Raw genomic sequence first — 21,183 nt, 5'->3', positions numbered from 1 at the left:
GCTTAAAATAAATATCACAAAGGTGGCGTGAGTCTTAACCATGGCGATATCATGTCCCTCCTGCTTCCTAGAACTCTCAGCTAAATCTTCTTTTAATTTATTCCAAGTGTTGGCATCCGAGCTGAGAGAGGGGGTTTATCTCCACTTTGAGAAGCAGGTAGCCAACCTGCTCGGAGATACTAACAGGTTTGTACTGCAGATTTGGGGCTTGAACCCATAACCCATCCGGAGCGTTAAGCTGTTGTCCTTAAGGGAGAAAACATGTTGAAGCAGACAAATGGTCCCTTTCGTCAGCATTTAGAGATCACAGAACAAAACACAGGGTTCAGCAGGTACAACAGAAAGACTGAGAAGTTGCATAAAGGTAGCACAGGGAACCGATCAATAGAACTGATCGATGGATCCTGATCAATACCTTTTGCAATGAGCATCCCTACTTGGCGCCAGTCCTCCGCCCAGACTTGGAGCCCGGGTCGCTAAAGACCAAACCATTTGCAGCGACAACAGAGAAATATTGGTGAAAAGATCAAAAGAAAGTCATGACTGCTTAGTGGAACCACAGGACAGTTTGCGGATTTGGCTGGGGCGTGTCGTCCAATGGGATTCAAGCACCGTTTTCACTACATTTTCATGATTATTTCTTGTTTGGTGTGACACGGTAAACCATAACAATTTCTGCTGAGGTCAGTGATGTCAGGTATAAATATGTACTTCAGAATTGCAAATGCGGGTATTTCTATGTGCGGCGGCACATTCGGATAATTAAAATGGGGCGAAGGCAGTCCATGCATGATGAATGTGTATATTTTCTCATCACCGAGTTTATGAGCTGTTGTGTACTGTTATGTTCTGTGAGTTTATGTCCCAGTGAATACACAGCCTCAACAAGCACAGGCCTGAGTATTTCTGTGTGTGTGTGTGTGTGTGTGTGTGTGTGTGTGTGTGTGTGCACGCGCATCCATGTTCGTGTGTAGTTTCCCAGTACCATCTTAATCTGTATTCCAGTATACCTACCACTCCTCATTTGTGGTGTGTGTGTGAGGGCGAGAGAGCGAGAGCAAGAGAGAGTGTGTGTATGACGTTGTGTGAGAGACAATGTGTGTGTGTGTTTGTGTGTGTATGACTTACTTTGTGTGAGGAAGAAAGTGTGTGTATGTGTGTGTGTGTATGTGTGTGTTTCTGTGTGTATAACTTTATGTGAGAAAGAAAGTGTGTGTTTGTGTGTGTGTGTGTGTGTGTGTGTGTTTGTATGTATAACTTTGTGTGAGAAAGAAAGTGTGTGTTTGTGTGCGTGTGTGTGTGTGTGTGTGTCTGTGTGTGTGTGCGTTTGTGTGTGTGTGTGTGTGTGTGTGTGTGTGTACAATCTTTTCCAGGAGACCCACCACTCAAGTGTATTGCGTTGGCATTGTTTTTGTAGCAACAGACTCATTTGTTTACATTGCAAAACATCAAAATCCAATTTTGGTCTCATCCATTAAAACAAATGCATGAAGTTATCTCCAGGAGGAACCAATTAAACCCCCTCCGAGGAGAGATCCCCCAGAGCAGCCGGGACTTAATCTACCTCACTCCGAAGACATTGACCCGTCTGCTCCCGGCCCGCTCGCCTGCTCCGCTCCTCTAAAAGCACCTCGCTGTCCACTGATCAATGCCAAGACCATTTTGTTTCCCGACATACATTTCATATAGCGGGGACCTCCCCCCTCCCATGGTCCAGCAGGTGTCCAAATGGCCTCCAGCTGTGATGGAGAGCACCGTCGGACAGAACCTGCTTCTCCTCTCCACCCGCCCTGCAGAGAATAAACAAGCTGTAAAATTACGATTGAAGATTATTTAAAACACGACTTGGGTAGAAACAGCAAAATTCCACTGTTGCTGATACGGGATCATCAGACCAGAGTTTCAGTTGCTTCGCTGTGTTCCCACGTTCTCCTCGGATAACATTTTAACACTTTTAATGTGCCGCTATCCCGTTTTCAAACACTATCACAGTACTGTGCTTTTCTGCGGGAAGCACAGACTGTACTAAAAAGGCATAAGTGAATAAAAGAAGTCTGCTGGGTGCGGAATCTCTTGTGGGTGCGTGCAAAGTGGGACATTGAAGTTTGGCGCCCCAATCAACAACTATTCAGCTACCGGAAGTGCAAAGCGAGTGGCAAAGTGTGTGAGTTCCACTGCGACCCAAACTCCCAGGACCACGCATTTAGAATCACAAAAACACATTCCACTGTTTTCAAAGAGTCAGCAACGCTTGACTGGTTGTGCTGCTTCATCCAACACATTTTTTTGTGTGTGCTTTTGTCTGTGTTTGTGTGCGTGTGTGTGTAAACATTGTGTAAAATGCGTCCACTTTTTAGATATTAGGTAGCGCTATGATCCGGCTCGAGCCCTTTGTTGCCCTAGGTGAGATTAGGATTTTTGGGGCCCACCCTCCCCCAGGGACGTGGGTGGTATTAAAGAATATTAAGGGCCTGGCCCCAATGGCCCTTTCAGAAAATGTTGGGCTCTGTAACTTTTTTCGAGGCCAGTTGAGGTCACCACCGCACGCCGAAGAGCTGCCCAGTACTGCCTCATCACCTCCCACCCATTCTACAGTAAAGACATATATAACCCTCAGAAAACAAGGGTTTCAAGGGTAGATGGAGAGTCTGCAGTCCTGCCGAAGTCAGGACCGCAGAGTCGCTCACTAGCGTCTGCAAGAGAGTCAAGACTCACCTGTTCAGAGTTCACCTGGAGTCTGCCTAGCCTCCCCCAATCCCCCCCCCCCTTCTCCTCCATTACTCTCCTCTTATGCACTTATTGTTTGTTGTACTCACTTGTTTTATGTTGTACGTCATGGCACTTATAAGGGGAATGGGTTTACCTAGAAAGTGCAAATGCATGGCACGTGTTTCTGTGAACATCCTTTCTGTACCAACTAGTGTTGCACTATACCAAAATTATGACTTCGATACGATACCTGCCCGAAAATATCTCAATACTTGATGCTGAACCGATACCACGGTGAAAATCTAAAATATCTGGAAAAGAGATGAATAATGGTCCAGCTCGGGCTCACTAATTACTAATTAAATTTCTTGGCTCACATTTCAGCCATCATTTGAAATGGTACATTAACATCACACACCTTATCAAAAAGGCAAATCAGAGCCTTTATTTCCTAAGACAACTGAAAAAGTTGTCAACAAAAACCTTTCATGTGCTCTTTTACAAAGGCATCATTGAAAGCATCATCACAACTTCATTCACTGTCTGGTATGGGAGCTCTGACAGTCACACCAAGAGGAAATTAGAGTATTAAAGTTTATATTCTATTCTATGGTTTAACTTTCAGAAGCTAGGTCCTTTCCTGCTTTTTGAGCAAATTACGTTAATAAATTAATTCTACAGATCAGAGAATTGTATTCCAATTTAGGCGTATTAATATATATAGTACGCCTCAATCGGAATACAATTCTCTGATAGGAATACAATTCCATGCGGAATAGAAGAGGTGGTGTAGTCCGTTATAATCGACATGTATACACTTATTCCGATTGGTTTGGGGTGGGTGCGGCTACTTTTTAACTTAGAGAGATGGCAACAGCAGCTGCAGTAGTTCGTAATTGGTCCGTCGGTACTTGTATGCGCACCGAACTAGACCGCTGTCAAGGGAAGTGGATTTTTTTGCCCGATTCACGTCTTTCTTACCACTCCGCAAGTAGTCCAGTAACTTTTAAACCCCAGCGTGTCCGGTTGCTAAGCGATGATAAGCACTACGAATGGTAATTGTAAAAAGACACAAAGTGTGAAGATATTGTTTCGTTTTGTCAAGGAGCCGTGTAATAAGCGAGATAATCTTTAGAACGTCACCGGTCATTCGAAATTAATACCCTTCAGGGCGAAGCAAGTCACCTCCGCTTCGCGTCGGGGTCCGGTTCGCCCTGTCGAGGCTTATTTTCCCGATAATGACCGGCGTTCTGTACAACATTATCCCTTACATATATCATATAAGTCCAGACCAACATAACGGTTGTGTGTGCGGGACATACAGACATACGCTTACCACTTTTGTAAATGCCATATATACAATGCATTCGGATTGCATGACAGGAATAGATCTATTCCGATTAGAAATCTAATCGGATCAGAAATGTCATTAGCCGCGTTTACATGAACACTTCTGATCCGTTATATACAATTACTCCATATTTCACTTCTCCCGTCTTTTTTCTCCACAAGCCGAGGACTGTCGGCAAGCGCTTCCGAACCTGTCGCCGTCTCGTTGCCTCTCACTCTGACTCGCTCAGTGCACTGCATGCAGCTGCTGTGGCTGAGTGCGAACTGAGGGGCACGCCCACTGACTAGCCTCTGCGTACAAGGAGTACAACCCGGTATCACGCCATTGCGTGCTCCTGCGCACGAACGTTAATCTATTGAAGCGTGTTCCCGAGCACGATAGTCCGACTTTTTGCGTGTTACACAAAACGAAATGTAAACCAATGCATTCTGAATGGGAGTGTTCTAAGACAATTAACGTTCTCCACAAAACGCTACGAGAGAGAGAGAAAGAGAGAGCGGGAGGGACAGAGAGAGAGAGAGAGAGCGAGAGAGAGGCTTCAGAAAGGGTGTGCGCAGATAGTACAGTGCACCCTAGTTATGTTTATGCCAAAACTTATATATATAATTAGGCTATAATTATATTATTTAGCGTGTAATGAGACAATCTATAGCCAAATTGTCGAAGATGCCCGAGAATCTTTCGGGATATCAGCATGGGAAATCGGCGAATCAGACCCATGAATCTATTGTAGCGACCCTGGGACAGTTAAATAGTTTGTGTGTTATGTGTTACATTATATTTCGTTGTCCGTTATGCCAGTTGTTCTATGTGCATGTATTGTAATGTTATTCTTGTCAAACAGCGTGTGGGGCGAATCATTAGGTCAGCTGGGGGAGGGCCTTGGAAGAACAGGAGGGTGGGGGCCTGCACGCGAGTGAGACCGTGTTGCCGGGGTAACCGGGGTTTGTTTGGGTCCGGTTTTCAGCTGTTGGTTTCAATGTTGTTACAATGTTACGGGTTTCAGTGACCTGGTTTTTGGTCCATTAAAACTACCTTCAACTAATGACTCGACATGATTATGTCACCGGCGAGGTCGTTACACTATAAAGAAACACGTCATCTCAAGCGGGAGAGAAAGTTTGCGGTGCTGGTTTGTGTCACCAACCCAGCAACCCAGTCGCCAAGAAAAAACGTTGACAGTGCACGTTTCCATGAACACTGGATACGTAGCATTTCAACGTCAAAAATAGCGTGTTATACCTACAGTATCCACGTGTGCCGCTGTGGAGGCGGGTTTCGGGGTTTGGGACACGATTGTTTAGGGGGGGGGGGGGGAGACTGTTGTTGACCGGGGAGGGGGGGGGGGGGGGGGGAGACACGTTTGTTGAGGGGGGGGGGGGGGGACACACGATTGTAGGGGGGGGGGGGGGGGGGGGGGGGGGGGGGGGAGGGGGGGGGGGGGGGGGGGGGGGGGGGGGGGGGACACACCAACCCAGCAACCCAGTCGCCAAGAAAAAACGTTGACGGTTCACGTTTCCATGAACACTGGATACGTAGCATTTCAACGGCAACGACGACGACACACGATTGTAGGGGGGGGACACACGTTAGTTGAAGCGGGGGGGGGGGGGGGGGACACGTTTGTTGAGGGGGGGAGACACGTTTGTATCCTAACAACAAAACAAGTTAACAAAAGCCCCATTTCTCAACTGAGAACCCCAATTCCCAGAATCCCCCGCGGCTCCGGAACACGGCGTAGCTTATATTAATCTTTATTATCTGAATGGGAAATGCAATATTTTAGGACAGATACACCATTAAACGCGTTTCTAATGACATTTCTAGCGAGAAATGTACATTTTCCTTACATAATCTTCAGTCAGTGAATGTGTATGATCTTTATTAATCTTTATTATCTGAATGGGAAATGCAATATTTTAGGACAGATACACCATTAAACGCGTTTCTAATGACTTTTCTAGCGAGAAATGTACATTTTCCTTACATAATCTTCAGTCAGTGAATGTGTATGATCTTTATTAATCTTTATTATCTGAATGGGAAATGCAATATTTTAGGACCGATTCACCGTTAAACGTGTTTCTAATAACATTTCTAGCGAGAAATATACTTTTTACTTGCATAATCTTTAGTCAGTGATTGTGTCTGATCTTTAGTTTTATAGTTATTAGGATTTGATCGGCTCGCTCGCATGTTTCAACGACGTCAGGTTGCTTTCGCTAAACTAGCAGCTCACGTGCTTCCTGCGTTTGTGTTATTAAACTGTTACTTTATGTAACTTTTAATGATATCATCTTGTTAGAAACACGTATATCTGAGAGCCAACCCAGTCGCCAAAAGCATACGTTGACAGTGTACTTTTCGTGAACACTGGATTACGTCGCATTTCAACATAAAATACCGTGTTATACACACACACACACACGCACGCACACGCACAGACACACACACACGCACGCACGCACGCGCGCACACACACACACACACGCACACGGTCGTGCGCAGGAGCACGCAATCGCGTGACACCGGGTTGAAAGAAAGACGTCAACTCTGGAGTGACCGAAAATTTGCGGTGCTGGTTTGTGTGACGTAAGTTCAACTATGATTGACTGCTATTTAAAAACGGTTGAATGCTTGAAATACTAAGAATATGGAGTTGATAGTGCAAATAATTATATTGCCGTTGTCAAAGAATATTAACAGGTATTAACAGCTAATAACAGATAACAAAAGCGTTGCTTCATAGGCTAATGTAGGCCTACGTCGCCACCTGTCCCTCGGGTAGGCTAGCTAGTTCGTTAGTAATTGAAATTGAACAATGAGAAAGGCTTAGATAAGTACCATACACAGCATCATGTTAGAAGGTAATTTACACAATGTAGTCGGCTGTTTGTAAAAAATAGTTTGTTTTTAGTGATTTACTTTTTTCTCCCTGCAGCTTCAAATAAGCATCATACATCTTAACTATCTCTCTGCCAATGCTAATATTTTATATCTATAATCTTTCTTATCTATCTACTATCTGTGTATCTAATCTGTTTTGTTTATCTGTCTATTCGGTTTGTCTGTGTCTTTGTAAATTAGGTAATCTTTCAATATGCCAGGCAGCACATGTAAAACATGCCCCTCCTGCAAAACCATTCTGCCTTGCGCTAAAAAGGTTTGCAGGCACTGCAAAATGGTCCAGCCTGTAAAGGAACGCCTCAAAATTGCCTTGAGAAAATTTGAGGCTAAGCGGGAAGAGTGGGCGTCTTCCCGCAAGAAGAACCACAACATGGCTGTTGTCAAGCAGGAAATGTTCCTCCTGGTATGTAAACAATTCAGATTAATTATGTTCTACCTTTAACTGTCTGAATCACTATTGCTTTGAATAGTAGGTCTTTTTTGATTACTACAGGCAAAACATTAACATGCTGTGATTTCCTTACAGCTCGAAAAGCTTCAAGCAGCAGGATATAAACCTGTCCTGCTGCTTGGAAAAGCCACTAAAAAGAGCCATGTGGTCAAGGTGTTCACACCTCGTTGCACCTTGGCCACATTTGCGGAGGAGTCCCTCAAAAAAATGGGCTCCATCCATGAGTACATTTGTCAAGGTATGATTCTTTATTTTTATAAATTCCACACACCCTCTGCTTTGTTTACCAAAATACTAACTGCATCTTGTTATTTGTCCACCACATTCATTTTTATCATGGAACTATTGCTACAATTTTTTTGGTTGCCATTTGCAATTTAATAACCCTTTGCAACACTTTTCAAACTTGCACAGGATGGACCCCTTTTGCAAGTGGGACTGCAGAGGGGCCAGAAGAGGGCAGGGGGACCACTCAGGTGAAGACATACAGGAATATCTATGACAATTAAAGAGGCTAATCCTATATATTGTTATATACTGCATATATACTCCAATATATTATGCTACAAATTACAATATACTAAGTCAGCTGTATAAGTGCTAACCTCTTTTCATGTTTGTTTATGGTTATTTATGTGTATAGATGTGTATAGATCTGTATGGTCTTAATTTCATATTTTTTAAAACTGAATTTACACTTGCACTGTTGAAGTTCCACTGTTGGACTTTGAGTGAGTGTTATCTTATGTCATCTTAGATGGACATGGACATGGGAGAGGTGGAGGACAGGGCCGTGCAGGTGGAGGAGGGGGAGGAGGTGGCCCTGCAGGTGGAGGAGGGGGAGGAGGTGGCCCTGCAGTTGGAGGAGGTGGCCCTGCAGGTGGAGGAGGGGGAGGAGGTGGCCCTGCAGTTGGAGGAGGTGGCCCTGCAGGTGGAGGAGGTGGAGGAGGTGGCCCTGCAGGTGGAGGAGGTGGCCCTGCAGGTGGAGGAGGGGGCCCTGCAGGTGGAGGAGGGGGCCCTGCAGGTGGAGGAGGGGGCCCTGCAGGTGGAGGAGGGGGCCCTGCAGGTGGAGGAGGGGGCCCTGCAGGTAGAGGAGGTGGCCCACCCGGACACGGAAGGACCAGGTATGGATTTTTCAATTAAAGCATGCATGAGAAGGTACTAAGTGTCATACAAATAAACATCATTGCCTGAATGAGTAATATTTTATTTTCCATTCCAACAGCGGTCTCTACTGTGCAGAGGAAGCGGAGGAGAAAAGGTATGTTCAGAATGTCTGTACAGATCGAATTGCTAATTGACTACTATTCTTTTCACCATAGCATTACATTTATTGTAGTTATTTTGGAAAAAGGACTGTAATAAGAATGTTGGTTATGACCATTTGAGTCTTTGTTTGAATACCTCAACATTTCTTTCCTACAGAGCATCACAGCCAGAAGGGGCTTGAAAAAAGGAACAAGACTTTACCGAAGAGTAAGATGAAATAGTTTGTAACGATCAGAGCACTGACAAACCCTTTACACAATTTATAATTATGGAATTGTAAATTATTCTCCTGTGTATTCATAGCAGCGATTACAGCATTAATACAGTATTAATAATTACTGTTATTGATTTTATATTTGCGGTATTTTATATTTGCCAGTGGATAAGCATAGATGGTTTTGTTGTGAAAAACATGTTTTTTATATTTTCAGATTGCCCCTACCATATTGGTCGTGACTCCTTCGAAATAAGGAGTTACGGGAAGGAGAGGATGAGAAAGGTTTGACAGACCCATAAAGACCCAGCAAAAACACATGCGTGATTAACTGTAGGAATGAGATTCTCGCTGATTGATCATGAGCATGCATATTAAGTGCATACTGTAAATGTAATTTACTCATGTATACAAGTAATTTGCATAAATATTTTGGAATAGTACCGTCAATGCATTTTGTCTATCAAACTCATAGGCTAACACTGAATTTATTATCTTACTAATGAATTTATGGTTCCTTTCCTTGATAGGGCATTAAAGAAGTCCTTGTTGATTGGCAGCCTTGCCCAGTTTGGTATGTATTTAATTTGGTTTCTTTCTGTTTCACTGGGTTTTTTTAAACCACTTCATTGCTTTTCCGAGTATTCTATATTATACCATATTATTTTGCACCATCCTGGTGCAAAATAGCTGCTGCTATTTTAACGTTTAACAGTAGTTCTTCCACCAAACACACTTGCCAACCAGATTTCCTATCAAGTGGTTTCATCATTCCCTTTCTTATGTGTCATACACTATTACATTATTAGATCTTGAATTATTAGAAAATGACTTGAAAGTGTGGTATTGCTCAAGAACAAAAATGTGCAAAGATTGGGCTTGATTTGTAATTGCCTTTATAGATGAGAATCAATATAAAGTAGGTATATACTGTGTGTTATGTAAGTGGAGTTCGACCAATCATCACAAAACGGTTCATTGATATATTATTTGTTCTCTTTTCAGTGGGAAGGAGTGGGCCAGGTCCTGGCAGCCAAAAGATTTGAATTAGTCCCCCTGCCCTCTTCAAATAAAAACATATTTTCAGTCTTTCTAGAATGTGGTGCTACTCCTGATACATGATTGCCCTGCCATTCAAATGTGGTCACTAAGAGCTTAATGACACACACACACATATATATATATATATATATATATATATGTATGGACACAACAGTTAATATAAATATGAATTCCAGTCTGTAGGCAGTACATGGTGGGTAAAGTTAAAGTAACTCAAAAGTTGTGGGCTGAAGGGTCTCTAGCTAATAGAGTAGTAGCAGCAATTAATTGAGTATTTAATCCATTCAATGTATTTAAGATATGCATCCAGGTATAATTGCAAATGGCTATATTGTATAGAAAATATTGATTTTAAACATACAAGTGCAAGCAGGGCCTACTGAATGTCAATTTAGTCACAACAGATTATTAAAATATTGTGCTGATAGATCTTTATTCAACACCAAAACACCAGATTCTCTTGGACGATTAAGTTAGCTGCTACGTCAAACCAACCATGGTGTGGTGGTGGTTTCATATATGTGAAAGGGCATTCAAATATAGCCTACTACAATAATAATAATACATTTTATTTGTAAATCACTTTTCATAAAAATAATCTCAAAGTGCTACAACAAAACACGAAGGGCAATAACACAATAAAATAAATAATAATCTAAGGACCATAGGTGTTATAGGGTGTACCGATGAGAAGGCTGTTACAGTAATCAAGCCTGGAGGGGATTAAGGCGTGGACGAGTTTCTCTGCGTCAGAGAAGGTGAGGATTGGGCAGAGTTTTGATCAATGATCAATTAGGAGGCCGAAGCCCTAAAGGACAACCCTGTCTCATGAAAATTACGTTCCCAGAGAACTATTCGGCATTCTCAATTACGTTTGTCTGAAAACGTATTTTGTCTCGACAGAAAAACATGGTGGCTAAGCCTATGATGGTTGCTATGGACGCTGAAACTAGCAGCCCGAATGCCGTTTAAAGCATGGAAATAAAACCATTGTCTTTGCTGATTATGTTATTTTATGGAACCGTGTAATGATGTTATTTTTCCACACATAAACACAGAACAGTCTGTTCAACCCGGTATCACGCCAAGGCGTGAAATAGATACATTGGTCCACCTCGCAAGGAGTGTTCAGTGTCACGCTATGCCTGACCAAAGCGTGAAGAGATACACGTTTCTTCCGCCCATCTAAATGAATGGAGGAATAGCACCAATAGGGGTCGATACGTTCTCCCAGCATTTGGGGGAAATGGTTACGTATATATATATATATATATTAGATTAGATTAGAAAACTTTATTTATCCCAAAATGGGCAATTTCGTTCACAGTTTCCAGTCTCACATAATAGATTACTTAATAAATACAATAAATAGCAATAGGAGGTAGACAAAAACATATATCAAAGGCAGTCCAACACACACATTTAACTCACAATTCATTTCAGCCCGTCAGTAACAACCACCCTGCCCCCGGAAACACCCAGCAACACTGGTGTGCTCCTTACTTTTGTCATCATTTAGTAACCTGATGGTTGCAGGGATAAAAGAGTGGGAGTACCTCATTGTTCTTGTCCTGATTGAACAGTAGCGCCGCCCTGAAGGCATTAGGCATATATATATATATATATCCAATATTTTAGGACAGATTGACCATTAAACGTGTTTCTAATAACATTTCTAGCGAGAAATATACTTTTTACTTGCATAATCTTCAGTCAGTGAATGTGTCTGATCTTTTGTTCGATAGTTAGTTTTATGGTCTCCCTAGCATGTTTCAAAGACGTCAGGTTGCTAGGGACGCGACGATCTAGTTGTGGGCCAGCAGAGGGTAACATTTATACCGAATTTGGCCTGTAACCAAATGTATGATATGCTATACGTATAGCCTAGTTTATATGTTATAAATATTTGTTATATGGTCTGGTTATACCTGAACTTGGTTAAAGATGTTCAATGGTCAGATACAGATCATGTTATAACGATAATTGAATAAAAGTTATGGTCTACTTATAGATAGAATATTACACGACGTAATAATTGTATACATATAATAGCCTATATTTTAATACTAAATTAATTAATTACAATAACGGCTTTAAACATGTGACATGCCTACGTTTTTTGGGCCTTTTCTTTTCAATGGGCCTGCGTCAACGTCACGTGACTCTCGGCAAACCACGTTGGTTAAAGACGGCAATGGAGCTTGGTTAGGAAATAGAAAGATATACCATGAAAATATCTTCCCGTAACGGGGCAAACAAGGTGTCATTTGTCATCTACGTTTCGAGGCGATTGCAACGGTGCCATGCATGACCATATTTGACTATGTTTCAGGGTAGTAATTAGCTGTCGATTTTGGAGGCCTTTATAGATAATAACCAGCTATAGATTTGCTACCCGATTGAGTTTTCTGACAAATTACATGTTATTTAGCATCTACATTAGCAGCTGAGTCCAATGAGATCAAGCTCGACCTTCTGCCACACAGAGATCATGCCCTAGACCATAGGTGTACCATGTAAAATACAGGGGCCATGTAGTGTAGGGGGCCGTGTAGGGCCGTGGAGTGTCATGCTTTGTGTCATTGGACTCAGCTCAATGTGTAGATGCTAAATAACATGTCATTTGTCACAAACTTTTATCGGGAAGCAAATCAATAGCTGGTCATTATTGATTAAGGCCTCCAATTTCGACAGCTAATTACTACCATTAAACATGTTTGAATGTGTTCATGTGTGGCACCGTTGCAATCGCCTGGAAGCGTAGATATTGAAGGACATCTTGTTTGCCCTCTTACGCACCGGCGCTACAAGAAATTACTCAGCAAGTGCTCCATCTTGTTGCACCTCACCCAGCGGCTCGCTTACAAGATTTTGGTCTGAAGTTCTACCCAAACCTACACCCTAGCCATCCAACATGCATATCTGAGAATCAGGCCTCTCTTTAATAATGACAAAAAGTTATGAGAGAAACACACATTAACTTTTTGTTATCTCATAAGCGGCGTGGTGCCGGCTCCTTTTGACCTTTTGACCCCCGACTTCAAAAACGTGGCCACAGGCCAGCTGTGTCTACACACCTTTAGCCACAAATGTACACCTCCATCCCACAAAAAATGGGGACTAGAAATTAACCTCTGTCTTATGTACATTTACTGTACTGTTGGAGGTCACGCCCCTTTGCCGACCTTTTCGAGATAGCTAGGGATGCTAAAATGTTTACACACATTTCCCGGGGCCCCGTGTACGACATATCCGAGATTTGGAGTTCTAGCCCTTAGAGAAAAAAAGTTTTCCCAAATGGAGTGTCATTTGGACAAAGCCCCTCAGAAGTGTAGCCTGCAAGACCTAATGGTTCAGAAAACAGTTTTTGAAATAGGAAGGTCCTACCGCCCTGAAATTTTAATACCTTGTTCTAGGGCCTAACTGGGACCTCTGCACCGAAACTTGGCCCGGTCGGACCCCGAGGGCAGGAAGGGGGGGCCCTTCCTGTCCGAGACTTGGCCCGGTCAGACCCCGAGGGCAGGCCCCCCCTTCCTGCCCTCGGGGTCCGACCGGGCCAAGTTTCGGTGCGGAGGTCCCAGTTAGGCCCTAGAATAAGGTATTAAAATTTCAGGGCGGTAGGACCTTCCTATCTCAAAAACTTTTTCCACCACATTCTGAACCATTAGGTCTTGCAGGCTACACTTCTGAGGGGCTTTGTCCAAATGACACTCCATTTGGGAAAACTTTTTTTCTCTAAGGGCTAGAACTCCAAATCTCGGATATGTCGTACACGGGGCCCCGGGAAATGTGTGTAAACATTTTAGCATCTCTAGCTATCTCGAAAAGGTGGAAAAAGGGGCGTGACCTCCAACAGTAGAGTAAATGTATATGACAGAGGTTATGTTTCTATTCCCCATTTACTGTGGGATGTAGGTGTACATTTGTGGCTTAAGGTGGGTAGACACAGCTGGCCTGTGGACACGTTTTTGAAGTCTGGGGTCAAAAGGTCAAAAGGAGCCGGCACCACACCGCTTATGAGATAACAAAAAGTTAATGTGCATTTCTCTCATAACTTGTCCTTAAAGTGACTGTCAACGTATGCTTTTGGCGACTGGGTTGCCATACCACAAAGGTTCAAAATAGTTTTTCATCAACCCCCAAACCTTGACATTCTTTCTCATTATAACAAGATATTTCTCGAATCTCATCCACTTCTGAAATTGTATATATGAATGAAATTCATAGCATCCGCGTTTACATGGCACATCTGATCCGCATAGATTTCTATGCGTCATAGATCTCTTCCTAAAATGTGATCCGAATGTACTGTATACATGGCAGTAACAAAAGTGTCCGTTAAGTCTCGTGCATAGAAATCTATGCGGAACAGATGTGTCCATGTCAATAAGGCTAGTGAGGTTATAGCACTATTTATTCTCACCCACCCCATCTTGAATTGAAGAGATAGATTTTTTTATTTTAAACATAGCAATAACAATGATCATTTGTGTACATCAAGCGAGGCACGAAACCACACCATCAACTAAGTTGCTTGTTCTCTTGCATCTTCCTCATCCTCGCTGGTGTCTGGACTGACCAAGCCCATCGGATCACATTCCTCTTCCTCACAAACATCAAGGAGGACAGAGGCCAATGGACCTAGAGCAGTCTTATACCGCTGCAGGACCATTTGATGTCGTTCTTCCACTTCCGCAAGTCTTCTTGCCAAGAGACAGTGAAGTCCATTTTCATCTTCTACAAGTAGAGGACAGAAAACCCAACGACGTTAATATATATTGAAACATCCCCCACTAATTGAATACATTAAATGGGATCCCCAAAACTTGTCTTTAACTTACCGTATCTTGCAAGCTCCGTCTTGAGGGCCACTCCCAGGTTCTGCAACCACGTACAGTGCTGGGCCATCTCCAACACCAGGATAGGGAGCTCCTCTTCCAGCCGTGTTTTCAGCATTTCCTGGTCGTGCAGTCGTTTCTTGACCCCGATTGTTACTAATGATCCAAAATATTAAGATCAATACATGAGTATCTGGCATAACATTTAGCAATGCAACCATAATGGAAACAGAATTTAGAAATGATGTTTCTTTCCCAAAATCGTTTTATATATTACAAAACCACCATTATATTTAATATATCATTTCAGGATAGTTCACTATTCCGATATACTGCATGACATTTTAAAAGCATTGAAAAATGCATACCACTGCCATAGTCCTCCCATGGCCATATTGCGCCAGTGCTCTGTCCAGCCAAAGAGTGGTCAACCAAGGCCACATCAATCCTTTTGGAGAGGTCTGCAACAAGACTGTTGTATTTATCAATCTCCTGGAGAAGGCGCTTTTTGTCTTCCGTCAACTTTCTTCGGAGACGATGGCGAAGCTTGTTGCTGTCTAGATTGTTTAGGAGAAACGTAATATGCAGACACAAAAACCTTGTATAGGTTATATTAAAAACAATATAGATACATTGTTAGGTATACCGGATAACTCAAGAAAAAGCCTACATACCATTCTGACGGTAGAGGGTTTGTTTCTGTTGCTTTAGACCCAGATGGAGACCCTCAATGGACTGCTGGAGAACGTGCAGACCCGTTACTGGGGTCTCTGTAGATATCCGTTAGGGTGAAATTAAGCTCAGTGTACTGTATTCTATACAATGCAACCGAGTTTTCTAGATTTTTGCAGCACTAATGCTTCACTGATTGTGTATTATTTTGATTACCGTTTGAACACAAATGTCTGTAAGGAAACTGCAAAAAGGCATGTATATTGTTCTGTCCTCACCGCTCTCTGCCCATTCCTTGACTTCAGCAATCCACTGTACAGCCATTGCATTTGAGCACTGCAGGTCCTTCTGCAGTTGTGACAGCCTCTCTGCCTCTTCTTCTGCCCTTTTAGATGTCTAAAATATTTACAATAATTACAATAGGAACTCAGTCTGCCTAACAACTGGCACAAAAACATACATGAATATGAAACATACCTTCACATATCTTGTGGAGAGGGCCTTGTGTAGCGTCTCTGCTTTGTGATGGTTCCAACCCATTGCATGCACAGTGAGCATGTCCACACGTGCTGGTATAAGGAGAATTACATTATGTTCTGCAATCTATGAGCAATATTAGATGATAGCATAAACTCAGACCAAAGTGACTTACCTGCTTTTGACATGTACTTTGTTGTCAGGGCACAACGGGAGAGGTAGCTGTTTATTTGCTCCACCTCCTCACCGGCAGTTGTGCCTGCTCCCTTCTGATTCCGACCACTCCATTTTATCTGTTGCAAGGATGGGTGGATTTGGGGTTCATTAGAGCCAATGAAGCAGTTGGAAAACGTGGACAAATATTATGGAAAAGGAATTCAGCTTAAAGCTGTCCATTCCTATAGTAACACATGGCGTATTCATTTGAAAATAACAGATAACAGACATACCTCACACTTGGTAGCATGAGCTCTTGCATGCATGATGCTCAGGAAGGGCTTCATTTCTGTGAGGCTCTTGAGAGCTGGAATGACCGAAGCAACTTTTTGTAGGTATGGCCAGTATTTGCATGCCACATCCATAGCAAAAAACTGTGCCTTGCTTGGGAGAAGCTCCCTTTGGAGATACATAGGATACGCAAATATCTCTCCTCGGTACATGTTAAGGGCTTTTAAAAGGAAGCCATGCCGACACACCGCAACCTCAACGCCTTCCTCATCCAGTTTAGAGGCCCGCCTAGAGGTCTCCCTTGCTGCTGCCCATTGAGAGTCTCCACATGTGCCTCTCCCCTTTATCTGTGAATATAGTGCATACACATATTGTTAATGTAATTCACGACAAAAGAGTAGGGAGTATGGAATACTTCTAGAAGTCCAGGAAATGCAATGATTCCTTTAGTAACAGAACTATTTGAGTGTTTAAACTTAGCTTAAACTTACATTCTTCACCGCCATCTGTATTGTGTTGACAAAATCAGACACCTCACTGTCTTTGGCTAGAAATAGCCCATCAAAAAAGGGAGTGTCATTAGATCTAGGGGAAAAATATATAACATCCATTACCTACTCTTGTTGTCACTTACAGTCACGACTCAATTACCAAAGAGAACTTAAAGTGCACCTTCCAGTATGGCCAAAGCGATAAAGCTTCCTGTTGCCATCTGCTGACACTGCTACCATTTCAGGTGTGCAGGCAGGGCAGGTGAAAGGGGTATCACAGCAGAGCTGGTCTTTCTCAAAGGAGGCGTATGCAAACTCAAGAAAGCTCCTCTGCAGGGCATCCCCGTTGATCTGTCCAGACTAGAAAGTATATCAGAATATGGAAAACATTTTTGAGATAGTCAAAAAAAAAATAAAAAAATTGCTGACAATATTGGTGAGCATAATAAATAGTATTGCTGATGTCACTTACTCTTCCTGCACACAGTGTGCGATGTTCCAGCATTTTTGCAAGGGCTTGCCTGGAGAATCCAGGTGAGATCAACTTCAGCTCCTGAAAGGTGTTGAGGAGGTCCACCGTGTAGATTGTGGAAGCATTTGCAGAAGCTGGCTAATATCCACTCCTGACTAGGTCTCTCACATCAGGGGCCCACTGCTGCAGGCATGTTTGGCACACATAACGTGGCAAATGCAAATCATAACGCCCTAACGAAAAAAACAACATTAGTCATAATCATTGACACATATTGTATATTAGACTAACAGAAGTCTAAATAGAGAACTGGTTTCTACCATTGATGGTAATCAAGATGACTGGTTTCCCAGCTTCCACTGTGAAGCTAGGGACCTGGCAGGTGCAGTGCTGTGCTGGCATTGTGGGTAAAATGCGATCTGTCGAAAAGAAAAGTGAACATTCTGTATATGGCAGCAGACTGAATAAACAAGATAAGGATCAGGAAGTCTAGACAGGTAGATTTGTCAGACCTTACCTTGCTCATGTGTGGCATATATTCCAGTCTCTCCTCTTGAGATACATGTGGATGGGGGAATGGCTTTAAAGAAGCCATCCACCACGCTGTCCCTGTTGTGGAGTGGCCGTTTGCTGTGGTTATGCATGTCGCAGGCCCCACAAAACCACTGCTCCGGAAGGCACTCTCTGCACCTAAGCAGACAAAACACTCAAGTCAAGTCACTCAATTTATATGATATACTTTTTTTAGTGTACATAGATACATTCTATTATTTGATTGATGAACATCCAACCTTATAACAGCCGGCTTGTGGCAGAAGCAACACAATGGCTTGCCAACAGCCTCAGATTCCAAAAGGCATCTGAGGTGGTACGGCCGTGCTTCCTCCCAACGGTCAGAGGCTTTCTGCTGCCTAACAGACCACGATGATGCTGCGCTTCTCTCAGGCTCAGCAGGACAGGGGCTTGAATCCAGTAGGGCAGAAAGCCTCTCCATGTTTTGTTCTGCAAATAAAATATAACCAAATGATCTACATTCTATATACAGTATTTGGATTTCAGAATTAAACACTGTATATTTACCAAACATCTCTTGAGGATTTTGCTGTGCTCTGGGTAAGGGCAAGGAATCCTCTGAAGGAAGTGCCAACACCTCAGTGTCCATGCCTGTTAAACAGTACATGACAGATTAATATATCTCTACGGCAGACACTCAAGTGCTTGCACTGCTGCAAGAAACTCATTTGACAGTAAGTACGTCAATCAAACGGTCGTACGGCACTCCCTCTCCCCCGCTCCCATGTACTTGTACTTGGAATGGGTAGAGTCAGCGTTGAAGGAGAGGGGGTAGGACCATTTGAGTTGTGTATTTTCAAAATCTGCTGGCGTTTCGCAAATCCCATACCCAACCTTTAACGGTCCAAATGTTACAAATCGACTTTGACCCACGGGAACGAAAAATCGAATAATAGAAAATTCTGACCCATCCCTAATTGCCATGGGTAATTGTTTGTCACCAAATTAAACTAATCTGAATTTGCACATAAACAAACCTGTAGTTAGGCCACTCCATCGGTCTGCACGGCCTGTATGGCCCGCACGGCCTCCACGTCTCCCTCTGGCCTTGCCGCGTCCGCTCCGTTTGGTTGAGCTCCGTGGTGAATCCCCTCCAGATCTTGCCCGATTGACATTCTCCGCAGCCTCCTGTGTGTTTAAGTCCAACATCTTGTTAGACGGAGTTTCTGAGGTACTGAAACATTCATTTCATGTACAAGTTCAAGTTCAGTTAATGTACAAAAGGTTGTTACCATGGCTTCTGCAAGGAATTGGTCATGCATCAACCCAACGGCAAGGTGTCTTCCTTCTGTGCGGGGGTCACGGAGATCCAGGTCAAACAACTTGTCCATAGCAACACGAGAGAAAAGTTACAGCGATAGAATGAATAGAACTACTGCCGACAATCGATCTTGAGAATGCTTGTAAGATTAGCAGTCCTATCTATATGTCGCTCGAGAGCAGCGTCATAGAGCTCGTAAATTCGCCCCTTCCGGTAGGCCCCTCATGGGACCTCTGAGATCGAAAAATATGAATGGGTTTCAATGGAGAGAAAGTAATTATTTTCTGGTCCCCGTCTTTATATGTGCTGGATTACACATATGTATACGTAGCGGAAGAGTCTGAGCCAGGCTGAGCCAAAGTCGGCGCATTTTCCACATAGCCTGCATTAATAGAGTCATTTTTTAGTTTTTATAGTTTTTTATAGCTGCTAGGCGTAAAGAGTTCACCTTTCAAAGCGGGATGTTTATTGCGGGGGAGGAGCCACGGCGGCAGTCGTGATCGTAATTTCCGGTTAGTGCACCACGGAGTACTCGATTTGGAACAGCACTCACATCTGAAAAAATAACGTAGTAGATAGTACGGATAGTATACTTCCTTTAAGTATACTCATGGAAGTACAGGTATTGGAACACGGCAGCCTTAACAGCATAGCCTATTTGTATAATAAGGGAAATAATTACTTTTCCAAAGCCAAAACTTACTTTATTTTTCAAGTTTTACAAAGAAGAAATCTAAAAATCATTGTACAAGATACTGTTCGTGTGTGTGTGTGTGTATGTGTGTGTGTGTGTGTGTGTGTGTGTGTGTGTGTCTGTGCGTGTGCGTGCGTGTGTGTGTGTGTGTGTGTGTATAACACGCTATTTTATGTTGAAATGCGACGTAATCCAGTGTTCACGAAAAGTACACTGTCAACGTATGCTTTTGGCGACTGGGTTGGCTCTCAGATATACGTGTTTCTAACAAGATGATATCATTAAAAGTTACATAAAGTAACAGTTTAATAACACAAACGCAGGAAGCACGTGAGCTGCTAGTTTAGCGAAAGCAACCTGACGTCGTTGAAACATGCGAGCGAGCCGATCAAATCCTAATAACTATAAAACTAAAGATCAGACACAATCACTGACTAAAGATTATGCAAGTAAAAAGTATATTTCTCGCTAGAAATGTTATTAGAAACACGTTTAACGGTGAATCGGTCCTAAAATATTGCATTTCCCATTCAGATAATAAAGATTAATAAAGATCATACACATTCACTGACTGAAGATTATGTAAGGAAAATGTACATTTCTCGCTAGAAAAGTCATTAGAAGCGCGTTTAATGGTGTATCTGTCCTAAAATATTGCATTTCCCATTCAGATAATAAAGATTAATAAAGATCATACACATTCACTGACTGAAGATTATGTAAGGAAAATGTACATTTCTCGCTAGAAATGTCATTAGAAACGCGTTTAATGGTGTATCTGTCCTAAAATATTGCATTTCCCATTCAGATAATAAAGATTAATATAAGATACGCCGTGTTCCGGAGCCGCGGGGGATTCTGGGAATTGGGGTTCTCAGTTGACAAATGGGGCTTTTGTTAACTTGTTTTGTTGTTAGGATACAAACGTGTCTCCCCCCCTCAACAAACGTGTCCCCCCCCCCCCCCCCCTTCAACTAACGTGTGTCCCCCCCCCTACAATCGTGTGTCGTCGTCCCCCTCAACAAACGTGTCTCCCCCTCCCCGGTCAACAACAGTCTCCCCCCCCCCCCCCAAACAATCGTGTCCCAAACCCCGAAACCCGCCTCCACAGCGGCACACGTGGATACTGTAGGTATAACACGCTATTTTTTACGTTGAAATGCTACGTATCCAGTGTTCATGGAAACGTGCACCGTCAACGTTTTTTCTTGGCGACTGGGTTGCTGGGTTGGTGTGTCCCCCCCCCCCCCCCCCCCCCCCTACAATCGTGTGTCCCCCCCCCCCCCCCTCAACAA

The 21,183-nt window shown here is 43.1% G+C and overlaps 1 protein-coding gene and 1 long non-coding RNA gene across 2 annotated transcripts; one reads left to right on the top strand and one right to left on the bottom strand.

Moving 5' to 3' along the window:
• Nucleotides 1-6,753: 6,753 nt before the first annotated feature.
• On the top strand, nt 6,754-7,897 carry LOC307071781. The gene is made up of 3 exons (XR_013811641.1): nt 6,754-7,370; nt 7,494-7,656; nt 7,833-7,897. It is a non-coding gene; the product is annotated as an uncharacterized lncRNA (long non-coding RNA).
• A 6,619-nt stretch (nt 7,898-14,516) lies between these two features.
• LOC307071327 (uncharacterized protein) lies at nt 14,517-19,706 on the bottom strand (the record flags this gene model as incomplete). The annotated part of the gene is made up of 19 exons (XM_079730313.1): nt 19,643-19,706; nt 19,166-19,221; nt 18,911-19,061; nt 18,441-18,524; nt 18,152-18,362; nt 17,878-18,050; nt 17,681-17,779; nt 17,361-17,593; nt 17,070-17,248; nt 16,889-16,982; nt 16,400-16,744; nt 16,126-16,243; nt 15,951-16,042; nt 15,752-15,869; nt 15,476-15,571; nt 15,170-15,358; nt 14,805-14,957; nt 14,579-14,700; nt 14,517-14,537 (listed from the first exon to the last, which is right to left on the bottom strand). The coding sequence occupies exons 8-19, from the start codon at nt 17,391-17,393 to the stop codon at nt 14,517-14,519; spliced, it is 1,560 nt and encodes a 519-aa protein (XP_079586439.1). The 5' UTR covers nt 17,394-17,593; nt 17,681-17,779; nt 17,878-18,050; nt 18,152-18,362; nt 18,441-18,524; nt 18,911-19,061; nt 19,166-19,221; nt 19,643-19,706.
• Between the last annotated feature and the right edge of the window lie 1,477 nt (nt 19,707-21,183).

This window comes from Pollachius pollachius (genome assembly GCF_949987615.1).
Source record: "Pollachius pollachius genome assembly, chromosome: 2".
NCBI classification, from domain to species: Eukaryota; Metazoa; Chordata; class Actinopteri; order Gadiformes; family Gadidae; genus Pollachius; species Pollachius pollachius.
Note: the sequence above shows the minus strand (reverse complement) of the source record. Positions and strands in the feature narration are given on the sequence as shown.